At 37.8% G+C, this 17,856-nt stretch overlaps 2 protein-coding genes across 3 annotated transcripts in view; one reads left to right on the top strand and one right to left on the bottom strand.

The window, feature by feature from the left end:
- Window positions 1–110: 110 nt before the first annotated feature.
- cfap97d2 (CFAP97 domain containing 2) lies at window positions 111–6,464 on the bottom strand. 2 transcript variants are annotated; one of them, XM_077727558.1, is made up of 7 exons: window positions 6,248–6,464; window positions 2,127–2,185; window positions 1,923–2,029; window positions 1,321–1,395; window positions 882–1,000; window positions 643–820; window positions 111–522 (listed from the first exon to the last, which is right to left on the bottom strand). In XM_077727558.1, the coding sequence occupies exons 3-7, from the start codon at window positions 2,019–2,021 to the stop codon at window positions 349–351; spliced, it is 645 nt and encodes a 214-aa protein (XP_077583684.1). In that variant the 5' UTR covers window positions 2,022–2,029; window positions 2,127–2,185; window positions 6,248–6,464; the 3' UTR covers window positions 111–348. The 2 variants fall into 2 exon arrangements, with proteins under 2 accessions (XP_077583684.1, XP_077583683.1); XM_077727557.1 differs by lacking the exon at window positions 6,248–6,464 and having other exon boundaries at window positions 2,127–2,239.
- The window catches only part of fgf14 (fibroblast growth factor 14), a 38,703-nt gene continuing 26,651 nt past the window's right edge, over window positions 5,805–17,856 (top strand). Inside the window, exon 1 of the mRNA XM_077727555.1 lies at window positions 5,805–6,611. Within this exon, the coding sequence (XP_077583681.1) occupies window positions 6,521–6,611 (91 nt within the window). The 5' untranslated portion in view covers window positions 5,805–6,520. The remainder of the gene's footprint in view (window positions 6,612–17,856) is intronic.

A 17,856-nucleotide genomic window follows, 5' to 3' on the forward strand; every position in this document is an offset into this window, starting at 1 on the left:
TCCTGATTGTATATGAAGAAGTTTTTTTTCACAACTAATCCAGCACAGACAGTTTAACCAATAAGATTTCTGCAAAAAACAAGAAGCACCTGACTGCAATACACTTGTAGTACTTGTAGGACACCCATTAGTGTTCTATGCTTGTTTTGTACTCTTCTTTGGGGTCAAAATAAGTTTATTATGAAAAATCAATGCTTTAAATCAAGCACATTATTAATAAACATGAACAATATCATATACTATTCTAATCTTTGCACAGGATTTGGTCAAGAGGGCCTCTAAAATTCACCAGGAGCATCTTTGCCTGAAAACAAAAAGTGGCAAAAAAAGACGTCCTTCTGCATCAGATTATGGTGAGTTAGATTCTTCAGTTTTTTCATTGCTAGACTCCTCTTCACTGTCATCTTGCGCTGTGCTTGTTGTTGTTGTTGCGCTTGCAATTTTGCCAACATTTGTTGTGCCCGTGGACGTATTGGTTGTTTTTTTCCTTGTCGTCATTTTTTTGCCGGCCTTTTCTTCACCCTGTTATTGGAAAAGTTCATTCATTAATGGCAGCCAATGAGTTAATACTTAACAAAAAAAACACGTCACAGGCATATAGTTCCCATTTTTTGTGATTGTGTTAAAAAGAAAAATGGCAACCTGCTGACTTCTACTCGGATAACGCGCGATGGCGTCCACCAACTTGCGAGCTTGGAGCCAATCGCCGTGCAATTTCTTTACATCATAATGAGGCTTAGACTGGCTTAAGCGTGTCAACATACTCTGATTCTCCATGTTGATTTGTCTCAATTCCCGCTGGCGTTTTTCCACGTTGAGACTAAAACACAAAGCAAATAATGAGCAACTTTAATTCGTTATTATTGGACTTGCACACGTACCTTTTCCTCTCATAACTATTCCTGTTGTCCACTCGTCCACTGGTCAACATGATGTGGGATAATCTTTCCAGAAGTAAGATGTTTTCTCTCTCAATCTTCCTGGTGTACATATCTTTGCTCTTGACAGATTTTCGCATTATTTGTCCACATTATTAAGTATGCTAAGTTGATTAGATAACCTTATTTTTAAAGTTTTTGTTCAGTGTTAATAACTACAAAATAGTTTCTTATTGCTGAACATGTTTTTCTTAAATTATATTCTAATTTTGCTTTAAAATACCAAAGAGTAAAGGATGCAAACTTATTATTATAATTCACACGTCTAGGGCAGAATTCATTGATTTGAACAAAAAATCAAGTAAACATCAAAAACAAATAATTATATTTGAATTTTTCACTATCTTTTATGCAGTATATATTCTCAAATACTGTGACTTACCTTTGGTTTCTGTGGAGAGAGGTGATCATATTTCTTGGGGGCTTTTGTGTCCAGTGTTGGTTGCATGGACTTTATCTGCAGAGATACATAAAACCATGAAACATGTAGTTTGGTCTCAGATACCATGTTGTCTTTCCGAATTTGTTCTGTGTCCCAAAAAGTTTGGGTTTTTAGGGGTAGTATAAGTTACATTAGCCAATGATTGCTCAATGAAAGGGAGAAAGTAAGTAGCACTGGAGTATAAGTGGTATTTTTGGAGGACATTTTTAAAAAAATATCAGAAACCAAGAACAAACATTATGTGCTAAAGTAATAATTAAAACAAAAGAACAACAGACAAAATAGGCACATACTGTAGTAATATATTAACAGTTTTTAAACAGTAACCTCAAACTATTGTTGGTCAAAGCAGAAAAACTGTGGACTTATACTCCGGAGAATACGACAGTTTGTTCCCCAGAAGAACAGAAAATAAAATATTAAAAGACAGAATAAAAGGTATATTTCTTTCTGTAACACGGTGAATAAGCTAGATTGGTTATGGCTTAAATTATTGTAATTTTGAACATAATCGGCTGCGGGCAAAACCTTGTTCTTCTCACCTTATTTCGGTGAAAATCATAAGAAATTTGATCCCATTTCTGCTGGAGGTACTTGTTCCCACAGGGCATTATTGGTTGATAGGCCAGGTGAGATAACATTTTATAGTCTGTGACACACAAAAATATATCAAATTGTAACTATACATCAAGGCCCAATAAGACTTATTCCCATTAAAAAGGGGAAAGAAAGATGAGTGTACCTACCTCGCAAAAGTTTGCCTCAAGTATGAAGTTACACCTGCTTGGACAATGTATGGACCCCCCTGTAGTCAGAAACAAAATGCTTTGTTTTCTACTGCTCTCGGTTGCTATGGCAGCAGCGGTGACAAGCACAAATGAATGATTACCGTTTCGACATCCTCAATGAAAGATAATGAGGCGTTTTAGAGGCTCTGCTTCCTTCCAGCAAAGTAAAGCCAAGTCAAAAGGGAAACATTATAAAATATGTAAACGGCACATGTAGAAATTGTCCATTGAACCCACTTTAATGAATATTTTTGTATGAATACATCATAAAAATGCCTTGTTTTCATAACATTCACAAAGATAAAACTAACTTGGATGCTTAACATATTTAAAATAGCCAGATGTAATAGTTATTAAGCCTATTTTGCGGTCCTATACAGTAACTATCCTATTTTTTGCTATCTGCTCTTAACTATTTTACAAAATCCTCTTATAGATTCAATCCGACAGACTAAAAAAGACGACATGTACAGTGCATTATTTTTCAAACTGATCTAATCTGGCATTCACGTTGGGACTTTTGTCCTGTTCGCAATGTCAGCGGTGTCCTCAGCTTGAGACAAATAGCAACCTAAGTGCTCATATTTTCCTCAATGGCCCCATGGGGGCCAAATACGAGGAAGGAGTCGCTGTATTTCCCCACGGTCACTGGAAAGATGGGTTTTTTTTTATCCGTGTGATGGAAAGTGGCTAAGGTAACATGTCCCATGGGGGGGACGCCTGTTTAGAGGAAGCTGCTGACAAGGGAACCTGCTGTAATCCACACCTCTACTTGTATTTTTATACTTTTAATGCAGTTATATTTTGGCAATTTGACACCATACCAAATGTATTCAGTCAAATTTTATCATCTGTTGTTGTTAGTCCACCATCTTTTTATTCATTTTCCATTCTGTGTAGCCTCACAGGGTTTGCAGGGGTGCTGTAGCCTGACTCACCCAGCTATGGGCAATCTAGGAAGTCGGTCAACCAATCCCTGAGCACAATAGGGCAAATAACCAATCATAGCTAGGGACAATTTAGTCCTCAATGAGCATGTTTTTGGACAATGGCGTACCTGGAGAAAACATTTATTTTGGGGATAAAAACTGAAGTAAAGTCTTCATATTTCATAAAACTGCAATAATTTGTTATTGGGCTATTCCGTTTTAGACTATTAGTTCAGAAGGCAAAGTATTTCCAAAGAAAGAAATGTATGCTCAAGCCACTGCAAAGGCAAGGCTGACTCTAACATAACGTGAAAAGCTTTCCTACCTGATTCATCAAAAGCCGTTTTTTAGGGGCCAACTAATGGATGGTGGAATAGAAAAGGACTCTAAGGCAGCGCACTCTCCATTAATACTGCCGAGCTCCACCGGGATGAGTTCTTTGACTCGGAAGTACGCTTTAAGCGTGCGGTCCTGCGACCCCCAAAAGCGGCTGTTTTGATAGCAATTTGGCACATACAAGATGCACTTTCCACTCAATGCCTTTTTCTTAATACTCAGATAGGTTGCTGCTATAAAAGGATATAAATAATGAAGTGAAACAGACTGGTAGGGTGGTTACATAGCCGCGGAATGAATTATGAGGGTACAAAAATTAGGAAAGTACAGAGTACTTTAGAGTTCTAACTTGGGTTTGACGATAATTTTGGAGGAAGAATTTTGCTGTGGTGTTTATATTATCTACCAAATCAGAGGTTACAAAAAAAGAGACAGTATTAAGTCACAAATTGTAAAATTATAAGAGTAAAGTTGTAATATTACAAGTTCTAATGTAATGAGAATTAAATCACACAATGTAATATTACAGAAATCGTAATGCTAAGAGCTTAAAGTCGATTTTTTTGCTTATTTTTTTTACATTATATGAACCAATAGTTGTTTGATTTCACTTTGTAAGGTCTGTATCTGAAGTCACATTAGCAGAATAGAATCGACAAAATTAAAGTCATTATATGGCTTTTTTTCACATTACTTAAACCGTCAGTTGTTCAGAGCATGTGAACTTTAATATTTGCTGATATTAAATAGGATTTGGCTACAGGTGTAACTCCACGAGGTCGCTCTAGGTTATAGGATAAAGACGGCATGAGGGGCAAAACATGGTGCTTCGTTACTCAGACAGATCATTAGTGAAATAGGGAAGAGAAAATAGCTTAACTATTGATTATCTTGTTGCCGCTACAGGAACCAATCAATCGACTACAGTTGTACGTCCAGAGCGTGAATCTCGTGTCTGTGTACAAGTACTGAATGAGATCTATGTTATATGAAGATGTGTGTCTGGGTTTAATTGTGTAGTGTTCCCATGTAGTGTGTTTTTTTTACCACGAATAACAGCCGGCGAGTATACCGACAGGTGGAAACAGTCACAGTGAGTTAAACCAGTTAACCAGTGCAATTGGAATTCATTCAGCATGCAATTTCGGTTTCCATTGCGCGACAAAAAAAGCGATCCATACAGACAAACGTTTTCATTTCCAGCATTGCACTCCTCAGTCAAGTACTGACTTCAAATTAATATTGACAATAGCTGGCCAGCTAACTATATCATTCTATTTTTAGTGTCAATCAATGGATGACGGACAGAGTACTGAGCACTAGCTGTTGGAGATCAACACTCTTTTAGGTACCTTAAAATATTTTAGCCAAAGTTAACCATGATAACCACCAATACTGTAACATATAGTAGATGTATATATCGATTTATCTATTTTCAAGCGTCAATAAATAATTGTTCATTGGATAAAGCTCACGAGGGGCCCTAGGCAATCAAAAACAAGTATTGTAATAACCCCCGACAAGCTCGTCAGACAATATCCTCCAGGGTGCAATGATACTTCACGTTGCGGCGGATGGATCGATGGAAAGGCCGAGGTCGAAAGATCCTCCACTTGTGCCCATTCCACACTGACTAGATTTGACCTCATAACAATAGTATGCATTTAAAAAAGCGGTTATTGAAGGCTAGAATGCAGAGTTCCTTTTAAATGGGGGGTAAAAAATAGCTTCCAACACTTTGTGCTCTACACACTGACTGCATGATTTCCTGTAAAGCCAAAACAGAAATAATTGCCATTAAATATAAAACACCATAACACTATAACACTAGCCATTCATCACATTTACTATAGAAACCAACCCTATAATATCCAATCATTCATTTTCCACTACTCCTATCCTTACAAGGGTCACGGGGGTGCTGGAGGCTATCCAAGCCCACTTAAATGAGATAAAAAAACTTTTCCATGGTGTTGCAAATTTTAGTAGTGTGTTGTTTTGCACCCTAATTGTCGTAAAAATAAGATTCCATTCCTTATAATGTATTTTTGGGTCATGCATGATGCCTTCAGGTCCCCCCAAAAAAATCTGTACCCCAGTTAAAAATCCTTATGACACATACCTGCTTAAAAATAAGCCTATCAATCATATAACTTTTTAATTTATTTTTTAATACAACATCTAAGCATCACTGACATGATGGGGCACAAACCACGTGTTTACATCATGGAAAGCCAATCTTTCCAGTATGAGCCCTCCTCCTCCCATTGGCCCCTCTCCTCCTCCTCCTCCTCTTCCTCCTCCACATCCTCCTCTTTTATTTCCATCATAGACTGGAAAAAAGGAAAGAAATCCGTGCACATGTTCAGCTACAGCTGCACTTTTTTTTTTTTTGACGGGAGGGGGGAATAGCGTAGCATTGACACCGTCACGGATCCACACGGCTGCGGTGCGAGACCCGACGGGCACACGCCAAACTGCGGTGGGCACCGTCTACTCTAACTAGGGGTGCAAATTTGGACTTGAGCAGGGGGTCTTCATAGGATGCATCCTCCCCTGGCGTGTGACGCGGCGTCGATCCACCCTCCTCCTCCTTCTTCTCCTCCTCCTCCTCTCTTCCTCCAGAGTGATGAACTAAACGCGGCGATGCTTCTCTCTTCCTCGGAAGAAGCCCGCTGTCTTTTATTGTTTTAGTTGGCGGTGTGTGTGTCGTGCAGTGTGCGTGTGTGAGTGTTGTGCGAGCGTGTGCATGCGTGTGTGTGTGTGCGTGCTGGCGTCTCCTCCCCGGTGCGACACATGCAATTAAAAGAGTACCTTTTCTACTTGAGGACGCCACAAGAAGAAGAAGAAGAAGAAATCATAGCCTTGTTGCGAATTAAGCCACGTGAGAGAAACACAAGAAAGCCCGTACAGACAGGATATCTATTTTTCTCCTTTCTTCTTCTTCCTATATGATAGAACTGGCCGGTTTAACGTGGAGAACTGTGTTGTCATTATTCTTCCCATGGTTCTTCTTATTATTATGCAACCGCAAGGATCTCATCTCTCTCCGGGTGTTTGAACCACTGGATTCGCCCAAATCAATCAATGTGGTTTCTTTGGAACATTTTCAGCAAAGGAACGCATATGCTGCAGTGTCTTTGTGGCAAGAGTCTCAAGAAAAACAAGAATCCAAGTGGTAAGCGACATATTTCTTCTTCTCCCCTGTCATGATTGGGATTACACGCCAAGTATCTTTTTTTTTATTGCTCCTCTGCTGTGTATCATTTGCAATGGACAAACCTGCAACGCTATTCATGCAGCAATACCCAGATACACACACACATACAGGAGGGATGAGGAACAACTTCCCCGACTAAAAAGCTGCATGACATCACCTGCAACTTTTCTCCCAGCAAACTAGCTGCTATTACATAACTACCAAACCTTTTAGTTTCAAGCATAGGGTATTTTTTCATCCCAAATTTCACTCCAAGTCCATGTTTTTTTTTTTTTTTTACGAGTACAATGCTTTTATAGATCCAGCCGGCCCAGTTAACAGTTATGGCGGGCCGCTCTATTGCCCACGTGGTACACGTTGCCCACCCCTGCGCTACATGATGCCATCCTGGTTCATACTGCAGCAGCAGGAGCCCTCCACTGCAACATGACTTCTCGATTAAACAGGCCCCCAGCAGAAGTGCTGCATTGGCAAAGCAATGCAGTGTTTTCTTTTTTTTTTTAGGGAGGGGGGGTAGTGCGCTGATGCAACAATTCCATGTTTATTTCAACAGGCTGAATGAGAAAATATGTGTGTGTGTGTGTGTGTGTGTGTGTGTGTGATAATAGCGCATCTGGCGGCGGTGTGTGTGCGTGTGTTGTACGAGGCTACTTGTTACTCCGAGCAGCCTGGCCAAGGGAAGATGATGAGCTCAGCAGTACAGTGCAACTGCACCACACATCAACATCGGACTGCATGGAGAGACACTCTGACACTGCAGGAGAAACACTTGTAGAAAAGCAGATATTAGATCTACAGTAATACCTCGTACATGGAGGTTCATGCGTTCCAAGACTTGCCAACATCGCTAAATCACCGCCATGTAGGGACAGCGTTTCGTTGGACTCTATTTAAGACTCTGTACTATTATATAACTCACCTGTTACAATACGGTTCACTATACTGATGCTAACTAGTCAAAAATACATTTGATATTAAATCAAATATAGTACTGGATAGGCCTGGTGGACAAGTTGGCCCACAGTTCAGAGATCGAGGGTTTGATCCCTTTTCTGTGGGGAGTTGGCATGTTTTCCCGAGGCTTCCCTTCTCTAGCTACTCTGGTTTTCTCCCACATTCCAAAATCATGCAAAATAGGCTCGCCCAACTCTCTAAATGAGTGTGCACAAATGGTTGTTTTTCTTTTTCTGTCCTGTGATTGGCTGGCTACCAATTCAGGGTGTCCCCCACCTGATTCCCGTAGTTAGATGGGATAGGCTCCATCACTTTCATTTGCTCCTCCTCCTCCTCCTCACTAGTAGGAGCTGGCCTACCAAAGGTAGACATTGCCCCCTCAGGCTGGTGAAATACTCTCTGTTTATTGTTCCTACACAATAATACAGGTCTTTGTACTTCTAAAATATATCTTTGCTGGTTGCAAAACCGAGAATTTGACATTGGATTGCGTCCAAATGTGTGATAATACTTTAGAGGAAGGAGAGCATTAGAATAGAAACAAAGAGCACTCACCACGTGTAGGCGTTTGTTTTCAAGGACATTGGTAAACACTTTACTTCATCAACTATTCAACCATCACCCTTAAATTGTACTACTGATTCATCATTTACTTTTATTTTGGTACGACTCTGCCAAAAACTACAGTTTTATTGATTTATCTCCAAATGTTTGATTTTATCAGACTTTTTTTTTCTTTTCGTTTGGACTTTGTTTGCCCTAGCCTTGTGTGGGTTTTCTCTGGGTACTCAGGTTTCCTTGTACCCTTGTACAAGTAATTGGTTGACTGGATTTTAAGGATTGTGGTCAGTTTAAATGAAATTTGTGTGAGATCCAACCCTTACAAAGTTAAAACAATATTGTGATTACAATTTTTAGCATTTTTTTATTCTCATTGTTTATTTTATTATTTTATTTTTATTTTATTTTAAGCTGCTAGCTCACTTCATAGGTGGATACAACAGTTACAATGCTTCTAATTCCCTCAACTACTTAACCGCCCTCTTCACTTTGCCAGCAATTGATTTTGAAGGAGAGGTTAAATTGAATGAAAGAGCAGCTATAAACAATCTCTGTTTTCATTTTTCCAAATAGCATTGATTACGTTTCAGAGTCATATTCGTGGGGTGTTAGGCACATTAAATATGCAAAAGCAGAATAACTCCTACCCTTTTTTTAAGTGGTTACCGTGGAAACCACACATGATACACAACAACATTCTCCGAGATTAATCGGTGTACTCAGCGATCCTTTAATTTTCAGAGTCTGCTTTTCACTTAGAGCTAAAAGATAAATGAGACACCTGCTCTTAAGTCAAAATTTCTTAAGGCTGACATTTAAGACACATTTGCATCACCAAAACAAAGAATACATCATCATATTCTTGTTTGAAAGGAAACATTTCATGATCTTAAATCTGTATTATCTAAACGTCTTCATTCTCCATATCTTTGTTTAAGTACTGTATTTTCCGGACTATAAGTCGCACCTTTTTCATAGTTTTAGTGGGCCTGTGACTAAAACAAATGAAAATGGTCCTTAAAAATCCGATTTATGCTCCAGTGCGAATTCTATATTGTCATGATATCAATGTTACCTGCCCTCTCCGTATGCACTTTTTCATATGACAAATCCTAACAGCGTATCTTGCTAGTTGGCGCTGGGTATTTTTAGCCAATGCTGCCATTCTCTTCTAATTGTGGGAGTTCTGTTTGCATATTCACCCACTCTTTAGCACGGCTTTTCATTGTCCGTTTCAACCAGTTAAATGATAATTCAGGCTAAATTTCTAATGACAAATAAGTGCATTATTTTGTTGTTGTGTGGTTTAAATTTGGATAACTGTTGGAAGTGATTGTAAGTCTCGTCTGGGATTTGAAATCCATTCATTTCAGTTGAGAGCCTCAGTTTTTGCACACCATGCACTCGGAATATTGAAAAATAAAATCTTACGTTTTTAATATCCACCAGGAAAAAGTACATTTCAGTGAGTGGCCATACACCCTTTAATTCCACAGAACAACAATACCTGACACAACCTTATCCTCCAACGTTTACTCTTATTCTCTGACCTCATTAGGTCATTCCCACTCACCCCCCATTTAAGTGACATTTGCAAAGTTTCAAGACGACAACTGCGTCATCGCTTGGATCAACTAACGTGGGCTCGATTCTTTACACACTCCCTGCTCATTACTTTAATTGAATTAATGACGTACACATGAAATGGTCAGACTTTCAACGCCTAGATGACACAAACGCAAAAGTCGGCTTCTTAATACGTCTTCGGAGCTGAAAGAATTGTGGAAAACATTTTAGAGTACTAAATCCGTGATGTTTTTCGTCCCTTTTTATTCTTGGGTGGCACAGTTGGGCCCTGATTTATGCAGAAAGACATAAACTTGTAAGGTTACATTCACCAAGGTGGAGAAATTGGCACAAAACAGTTGGTATTTTAATTGTTGTTGTTGAAATTTGACATTTGCGGTACCATTATGAATCATTTACTCACTTGCGTGTGCTTTTTAAAATTTATATTTTATATTTATTCTTGAGCATTTTAGGGAATTTACCCAGTATTGATCCCCAAAATGAATTTAAAACCCCAAAAAGCAAACACAAAAATCCCTTTTTACATGTTTTCTTCCTAAACTTCTTTCTAATTTCATGATTAAATCTTTTTTATCATTTTTAATAGCAAATCTGCTACAATTTCCCATTCAATTGTCATAGTATAGCATAGCCCCTTTTAAGCTCTATTTTTAGACTTTTGTCCTAATATTTTTCAAATAAAATCCCACCTGATACATTATCTTAGTTATACCTCTAAAATAACAAACAGAATAATAATAGTCTTAAAAAAATCTCTGTTAAAAAAAGAGTACATGATAGAATATATCTATGCATGCACAGTTAATTAGAAGTTGCAATTAAGCTCTAAAATATGGCAAATAATTCATCCAGGGGACCGCTATTCACCGTAGAGCGACGAGGAGAGCAGGAAAAATACGGCGAGGTCCGCCAGGCCCTGCTTACTTTCCTCCGCCCAGAGTGCATCTCATTGATTTGATTATGAATGATTGCTGATATGATTTCATGAGTCACCACTGGCCTGCAGCTCATTTATTACGCCGGGGCATAATGTGAACTGTGCTTCCTGACTCAAGAGGAAAGAAATCTTACCGTGCTGATGTTTCCTTTTGCCTCCCTCTTATGGGTTGCCAGGTGTTTGCTGAAAGCTCACTTATGGTCAACAATGAAAATGTACTCGGGAAATTGGATATATTTGACATCCAGAACATATTGCTTTCAAAGATAAACATGGCGGGGTGTGAAATCACTCCTGAACCACTTTATGATATAATGCAGGACACTATTAGGATTCAGTGAGATTGCAAAGTGACCGTTTTGTCCAAAATGTGAGTCTGTTATAAAGTCTGGGGACTTTTTCTAGAATTGCAATACTTAACAGGAACTGACCATGACTAAAATGTATTTTGATCCAGACCAAAGAAAGCCAACTATGGACTTTTTTGGTGTAAATACTTATGCTGATTTTTTTCTGCATGTCTTAAAACCTTTTTTTGTGTTTGGAAAAAGGGTGTCCAAACAATTCAGAATTAAAAAAAAATCTTGCCACTTTTATTTGTGGAACAGAAAATGGGAATATGTTAAAAAATGATCACTTTCATATTTTTAGAGCATTAAATCATTGGTTTTCATTGATGGCAAATTAAGTCCATTTCAATGAATTGGATAATTCAATACCAGCTGTCAAAAAAATGAATAAAAAAATTGGGCAGTGGACCATAATACGGATACTCTTGATTTAGAAAATCATCAAAATGACTGAATATTGCTGTGAAGTTATATAAAAAAATGACATAAGAATTGGGGGATATTTATTCAGTTTATATCTCTGTCCAAATGTCCTTAGCTTAGACTTCAGTTTCTTATCCTGCTTTTAATCGTATGACCATTACAGTCTAGTCGGCAACCATTTGTATCTAACGTTGTGATCGTCTGCCTGCTACGTATTCATTTACTGACCATATCTTAGATTAAGTTACCAGGGAGTTCACTGATTTGTCTCAAAGAGAAGAGTGGTCTTCCGTGTTATGGTGCTTTCACTTTTCTGCATGGTTAATAAATTCTGTTAATACATGAGCCGTTCAGCCTCATGACGATGGCAAATTGTCATACAAATCATCATTTAATGATCATTTTAATTGCTTTAAGTAAACTGGAACGGATTTTTGTAAATGTGTTCCTAATTCTGCCTTGAATCGAAACGCCGTGGAATATTGTATCGCTCTCCAAAGAATCGATAATGTCCACTAGGGCATATTTGACACCCCAGGAAAAAGTTCCTTGCAACTCCATCTATATTTTGTGGATCCGCCCCCTTGTCGGACTTGGTGCTAATAATCGATTGTTATAATTGCAACGTAAAGCTTTTTTTGTGTGGAGGGTAGTGATGATTGGTGCAGGAGGTTTTCAAGAGCTTGAGGTTTGCTGTGTAGATTTTTGCTGCAGTGCAGCAGGAAGTCTTGTGCTGCTGTGGTCTCACTTTCTGCTGCTTTTTTCCTCATGCTGCTTAAATCATTTCTTGTACGTACGTTGTATTTTTTAAAGTGGAACGAAACTGAATTTTAAAATTTGCAAGCAATATTTTACTGGCGCATATCAGAGTTGTGAAAGTTAGTGTATGTTTTGTTGCTAGCGAGCAGTGTGCATAAGAGATTTAAGTAATTCAAAATTATTATATGAATTAAAAACATGACTTTAGTACTTATTTTTTGCATCACTCGAACTGGAAGTTTTTTCAGGGTTCACAAACCAAGTTTTGGTGATGTTAGGTTAGTGTGGAAGATTTATTTTTGATTATTTTGGAGGTTTTTGTGGTTCCTACTGATAAAACTTTGATGAAAATGACTACTGTTATTATAGGCAACATAGTTTTAACCAAAAAGATTTTCAAATGAGATTTTTTTCAATGCAAAAAGTGTGTTTCAGACCAAAAAAGGTTGGGAAACACTTATCTAGACTACATTTCTCTGTGCATGATCTATTTCTGTCAGGGGTGTACAAATAATATCCTGCTGGCAATTTTTATTGGGCTGAAGCAGATCATGAAAATGTAGTTGAATATTGGCCACAGAAAAAGCTTTAATTCAGCCTTCAATCTGTTGCATTTTTTCAGCTTTATTTTTCCTAGTCAATGTAAGAAACTGTAGAATTGTATTATTTAGTTTTACATAAATACATTTATTCAAAAAATAATCTAAAGTACTATCATGGTTGTGATCTTGAATTTTTTGGGTGATCCGTGGACATTTTTTCTGTGCTATGGAAAGTTCATTTCATATCATATCAGGAGACACAAGTCCAATGATTAAAAAAAAATCTAGTTGTGGGTCTGAAATTGATTTTAATCTGAACAAAAAACACATTTCACCTAAATAATGACTCCGTTGTCTTTGGTTTTCACAAACCATGCCTACATTGGGCTGGAATCTCCAAGTTTTGGGAGTAAGTTGGCAAAAACCATTTCCACAAGAACACAATGTGACAGCCCGGCACTTGACATTGCCTGCAGCAAGCTGAGAAGGTGTCGCTGTTATCTGCGGGACATTTTAGGATTTGTTAGCGCTCACGACGTCCTTTACAAGCATGTGACAGCTTAAATATTTGTGCGAGAGCAGCTTAGAAGGTGGCGCTTGCCTCACTGGGGTCATATCAACACCGTGTGAAACCCCAGTACAGTAAACGCTGGCAAGGATATGTTAAATCCAGTCTAACTTAAGCTTTTTACGGGTCAAATATGGAGGCCACATCTCTTGCTAAGATTGTGGGGCGACAAGTTCGCAGGGCACTTAACGCCGAAGTGAGCGGTAAGTCTTGTGAAACTGCTACGGTTAGTTTAAGCGGCATAAAACTTTATTTTACGTAAGACTTGATACCATGTTTGCCCTGAATGGCATTTTTCAAGCTTTTCAGTTGGTTTGTTTCTGACTTTTTTTCCAAAACTTGAATTTTAATAAATTGTAGCGGACTGGCTCCAATTTGAACATTTAGTATTTTAACTCTTGACTCTGATTGGTTGTCGGTGAGATGTGGTTGTGTTTCAATTGGATGGTTTGACAAAGACTGACACGTACAATCGTTCTTCAATGATATGTTCTGAGTATCGTCGCCCAAAACGGTTATTTTTGGAGTATCGGACAATATCGTATTTGGTCATAATCCGATCTAGTAATCGTCTATTTTAAGAAAGCTTTTTGTCTTTCAAACTTGCCACTCCCACTTCACTTTAGGCAATTGTTGGGGGAGTACACCATCCCTTTTGTGGGTATTACATGTTAGGTAAGCATAAAAAAATACAATTGGTCAGTACACTAGCTTAAGTGAACTTCATTGAATTGGCCTTATCTGCACAGTGTTCCTTAACGTCAATAAAACCGATTACCGCATTGCAGATCAAACCTGAAGGTCACCATTAGAACACGTGGACGTATTAACACTTTAGCATGTGTTCCATAGTTGCTGATTTATGTATAGAGACGCTCCTCAGTGAATTTGACAATGGCGGAAAGGCAGGCATTGTATGATCTGTTGTTTGGAGATTGGATTCAAACTTCGGTGAGACATCCATTTTTACTGTGGAAACGTCTGGTGATTCAACATGTGATTTCCATGGGGGCTCGCACAGTCGCCGCCAATGGATCTCCCAAGGCCGCCTTTTGTGATGGCTTCAATAGCTTTGCATTGAGTTTGCCTGTCAGCTTTTGGTGGAGTTTTTAGTTACTTTTCCAAACAAAAATGTCAGAAACTCTGGTGTCTTTTGCACGTAACAGACAAATTACAAATTAGATGGCCATTTTTGACAATGCCAGAGACACATTTCAGGTCAGGGGTTACCAAAATTTCTCTGAGGTACACTTTCAGAAAAATGTATAAAAGTGATTTTTTTTTCATTTTTAAAGTTATTAACTCACTAGTTGCTTTGACTGCAATGGACGATCAATTTATTTTGACTGGGAGGGCGGGCAATGATTTTTCAATGGCAGGCCCAGCCTTAATTTGAAAAAAAAAGGGACTATTAGTCCAGAAAATACTGCATAATAGTCAAAAAAGACTGGTGGAGTTAATTTTCTCAGTGTGTAATCACGTGCAATGAAAATTAGTAATATAAATATTTTTTAAATGTTTCCTCAGACGCCAGTATTAGAAAAAACAAAAGTTTAATGCAAGTTAAACAAAGTGGACAGAGAAAGTGGTGACCTGTGATTTACAAAGAAAAAAAATGCACAACTCGTTGAGAAGGCAAAGTTTCTGCTGTCAATCAATGAAGCAAAGGGGCTAAGTTTCTGTCGCAGTATCTTCGACCCTGACAGAGGTCACCAGCCTCAAAACAAGTATACCAGCACTCCAGTCATCTTCTCCAATGGCTCACATATTGCATAGTAAGTTTAGGTTTTTCTGAAAGTAGTCATTTTTAAGTCTTTTTTTGGTGACCACCCAACATTCCCAGTTTGCTGTTTAAGCTAAATGCAGTTGTCGAATTTACTGATTTGCACCACTTCTTATTCTATTAGTCGTAGCTGGCAGTGAAGTTGATGACGAGAATAAGTGACAAGGACGCCCGGCGAGCAACAACGTCCTTTACGTTACGCGCTAGCTTATACAGCGCTGGTCTTTAATGCTGAGCTTTTCAGAAAAGTGCCCCTCAAACCTTTTGCCGTTGTGTCTTTGATCTTATTAGTAGCCGCGGTGTAAAAATAGACGCAAATTTTGGAATTTCAAATGAAGTGGCGTGGCAGGATGCATTAAAAATAATTATATTTTCCCTTTTGGTTAAAAAAAACGAATATTAAAAGAGATTATTTCCTCAAATGAGGATCTGGACATATTTTAATGTTGATTATTGATCTATGGAAGCTATAAAATCATTATACAATTAATTGTTGAAAGATTTAGCCAATGGTCTCGTAACTTTGACAAAAATATGTTGGACATCCCTGTTATGGTGTAAAAATTAATCGATTTCAGCCGTTGTCTGAGATATTTAACGACTTGTTACAATATGTTTTTAATGTGGTCATCGGTGGTAAATATTTTGTCATTTTTTATGGTTCAAGCCAGCAGTGGGTGTCTTTTTACGACCTGGCGCAATGATACAGCATGATGTAACACTAAACAACATGATGTAGCGCTTGCTCATCGTGTCCTTATTGAAGGAGGTCATACAATTATTTTTGAATCATCAAATATTTAACAGAAAGAAAAACTTTCTATGAAAATATTGATTATGGCCCGCACAAGAAGCTTAAAAAACCCTGCATCTCCCCTTAAGCTCCGCCCCTGGAGAAGCCAGTTCCCCCATCACTCATTTTCCATATCAGCAAATATAATGGCTGCCATTAAGTTAAGAATGTTGCTGACCAATTCTTACCTGTCAATGTAACAAGGGTCGGTCACGGAAGCTTTAAAAGTACCCCAGGATGAACACATGTTTTCTTAGCATGTTTATCCTCCATATACTTCGTCAGCAGCACTTCCATTTCATCAATAAATAAGACATCTTGGCACCACTGACAATGCCATTATGAATATTTCACTGTATTGTTTTTCAGCATTACACACTTTTGAATACTTCATGTTTTTCGTACAGATGCTGGTCTCATGTGGAATGTTCGGAAATGACCCGGACAGCCCTTAGAGGGGGGAAATTAATAGGAAATATTCCATAATGTGAAGAAAATGGCATGTATAATGTAGCCAAAAATTGACAAAATTACCCAGAATTAAATCAAAATATATTCAATATCTGGCACTGACAATTTCAGCAACGAGTTATCAAAAAAGGGACGTAAAAATTCTGCAAAATGAATAAAAAGTGACTGAAAATATGTAGAAAATGACCCAGAAATCTAAAAAATAATCTAAAATAATATGTGCACTGCAGAAATGTAGTCTTAATATTTTTATTTGCTTAACTATAAGAAGGCATCACTTTTTAGCAAAATTCAATCAAGGCATGATTAAATCTATCTAAAAAGCTTGTTTATTAATGTTTTTATTTTCTGACAGCTGCTTTCAAAAGCTGTAGTACTACCATAGTACTTCTTGACAGTACAGGAACCATAGAACAACGTCCTCCTCAACCTGGTGAATTCCCTTTGTCCCCAAATCAATTATAAAACAAAAAAATACTGTAAAACTCGGCACGGGAGCCGCCAACTTTGTTAAAGTGTGCCCGCGTGTACATTTTGTCTATGATTCGCTACACCGGAAATATAGTTGAGCCATTTCTTGCACTCTTATCTTGATGTTAAATTTATAATGATCTCAAGCCCGCCTCCTTTTTTTTTAGAGCAGTGCACAAAGCACTTTAGATGCTTGTTTTCAGCACAAATGCGGGGAATGAAATATCTTATTTTAACAATTTGGGAGCCTGCTGACATCATCTAATTTGGTGAGATCTGACACCAAAAGAAACTTATGTAGAAAAGGTTATCTAGTCTAGTGTATTTATATATTTTTTGGACTATAAATTGCCCCGGAGTACAAGTCACACCAGTCAAAGAATACACATTGAAAAGAAAAATATATATTATCAATTCACACTGTTAGATTAAAAGAATGAAATGTATTATTATCTAAATATCATGCATATTTTTACAAATGTAAGTAGCTTAAATACTGTACTCACAGTGAAAATAGTTCCTCTGTGCTTGATATAAATCCCACAAAACTAATAAATGATAGTTTTAGTCCAAGTCCTTTGTCGTCTTACAGCCATGCGTCAATCATCCGTGATATTTTAGGGATTACTGTATTCAGAAACCAAGAATATAATACTTAAACCTTCTATGATCTTGTGTTCATGTGTGGACATTATTTGTCTCAGAAATTACATCATGTAAAAAGATAATTCTTTATTTGAGGTCCCAAGTAGCCTAAATATCAAAACAAAAATAAAAATGCATGCCTTGCAAGAGTTAGGGTCTTAGAAGGTTATATAATAGTAGAACGATGTATTGGCTGTATTTCAGTTTGCTGTTATTTTGTTATTATAGTAGATGTTATAATGACATGGTGTTGTGAGGTTTACCTGATGACAAAAGTATACAACCAAAACCGACAAAGTTGCTGTGTGCCTTCAGGAAGAAATAGAGTGCACTCTTTTTATATGTGCATTTTGGGA

This window comes from Stigmatopora nigra, chromosome 11 (assembly GCF_051989575.1).
Source record: "Stigmatopora nigra isolate UIUO_SnigA chromosome 11, RoL_Snig_1.1, whole genome shotgun sequence".
NCBI classification, from domain to species: Eukaryota; Metazoa; Chordata; class Actinopteri; order Syngnathiformes; family Syngnathidae; genus Stigmatopora; species Stigmatopora nigra.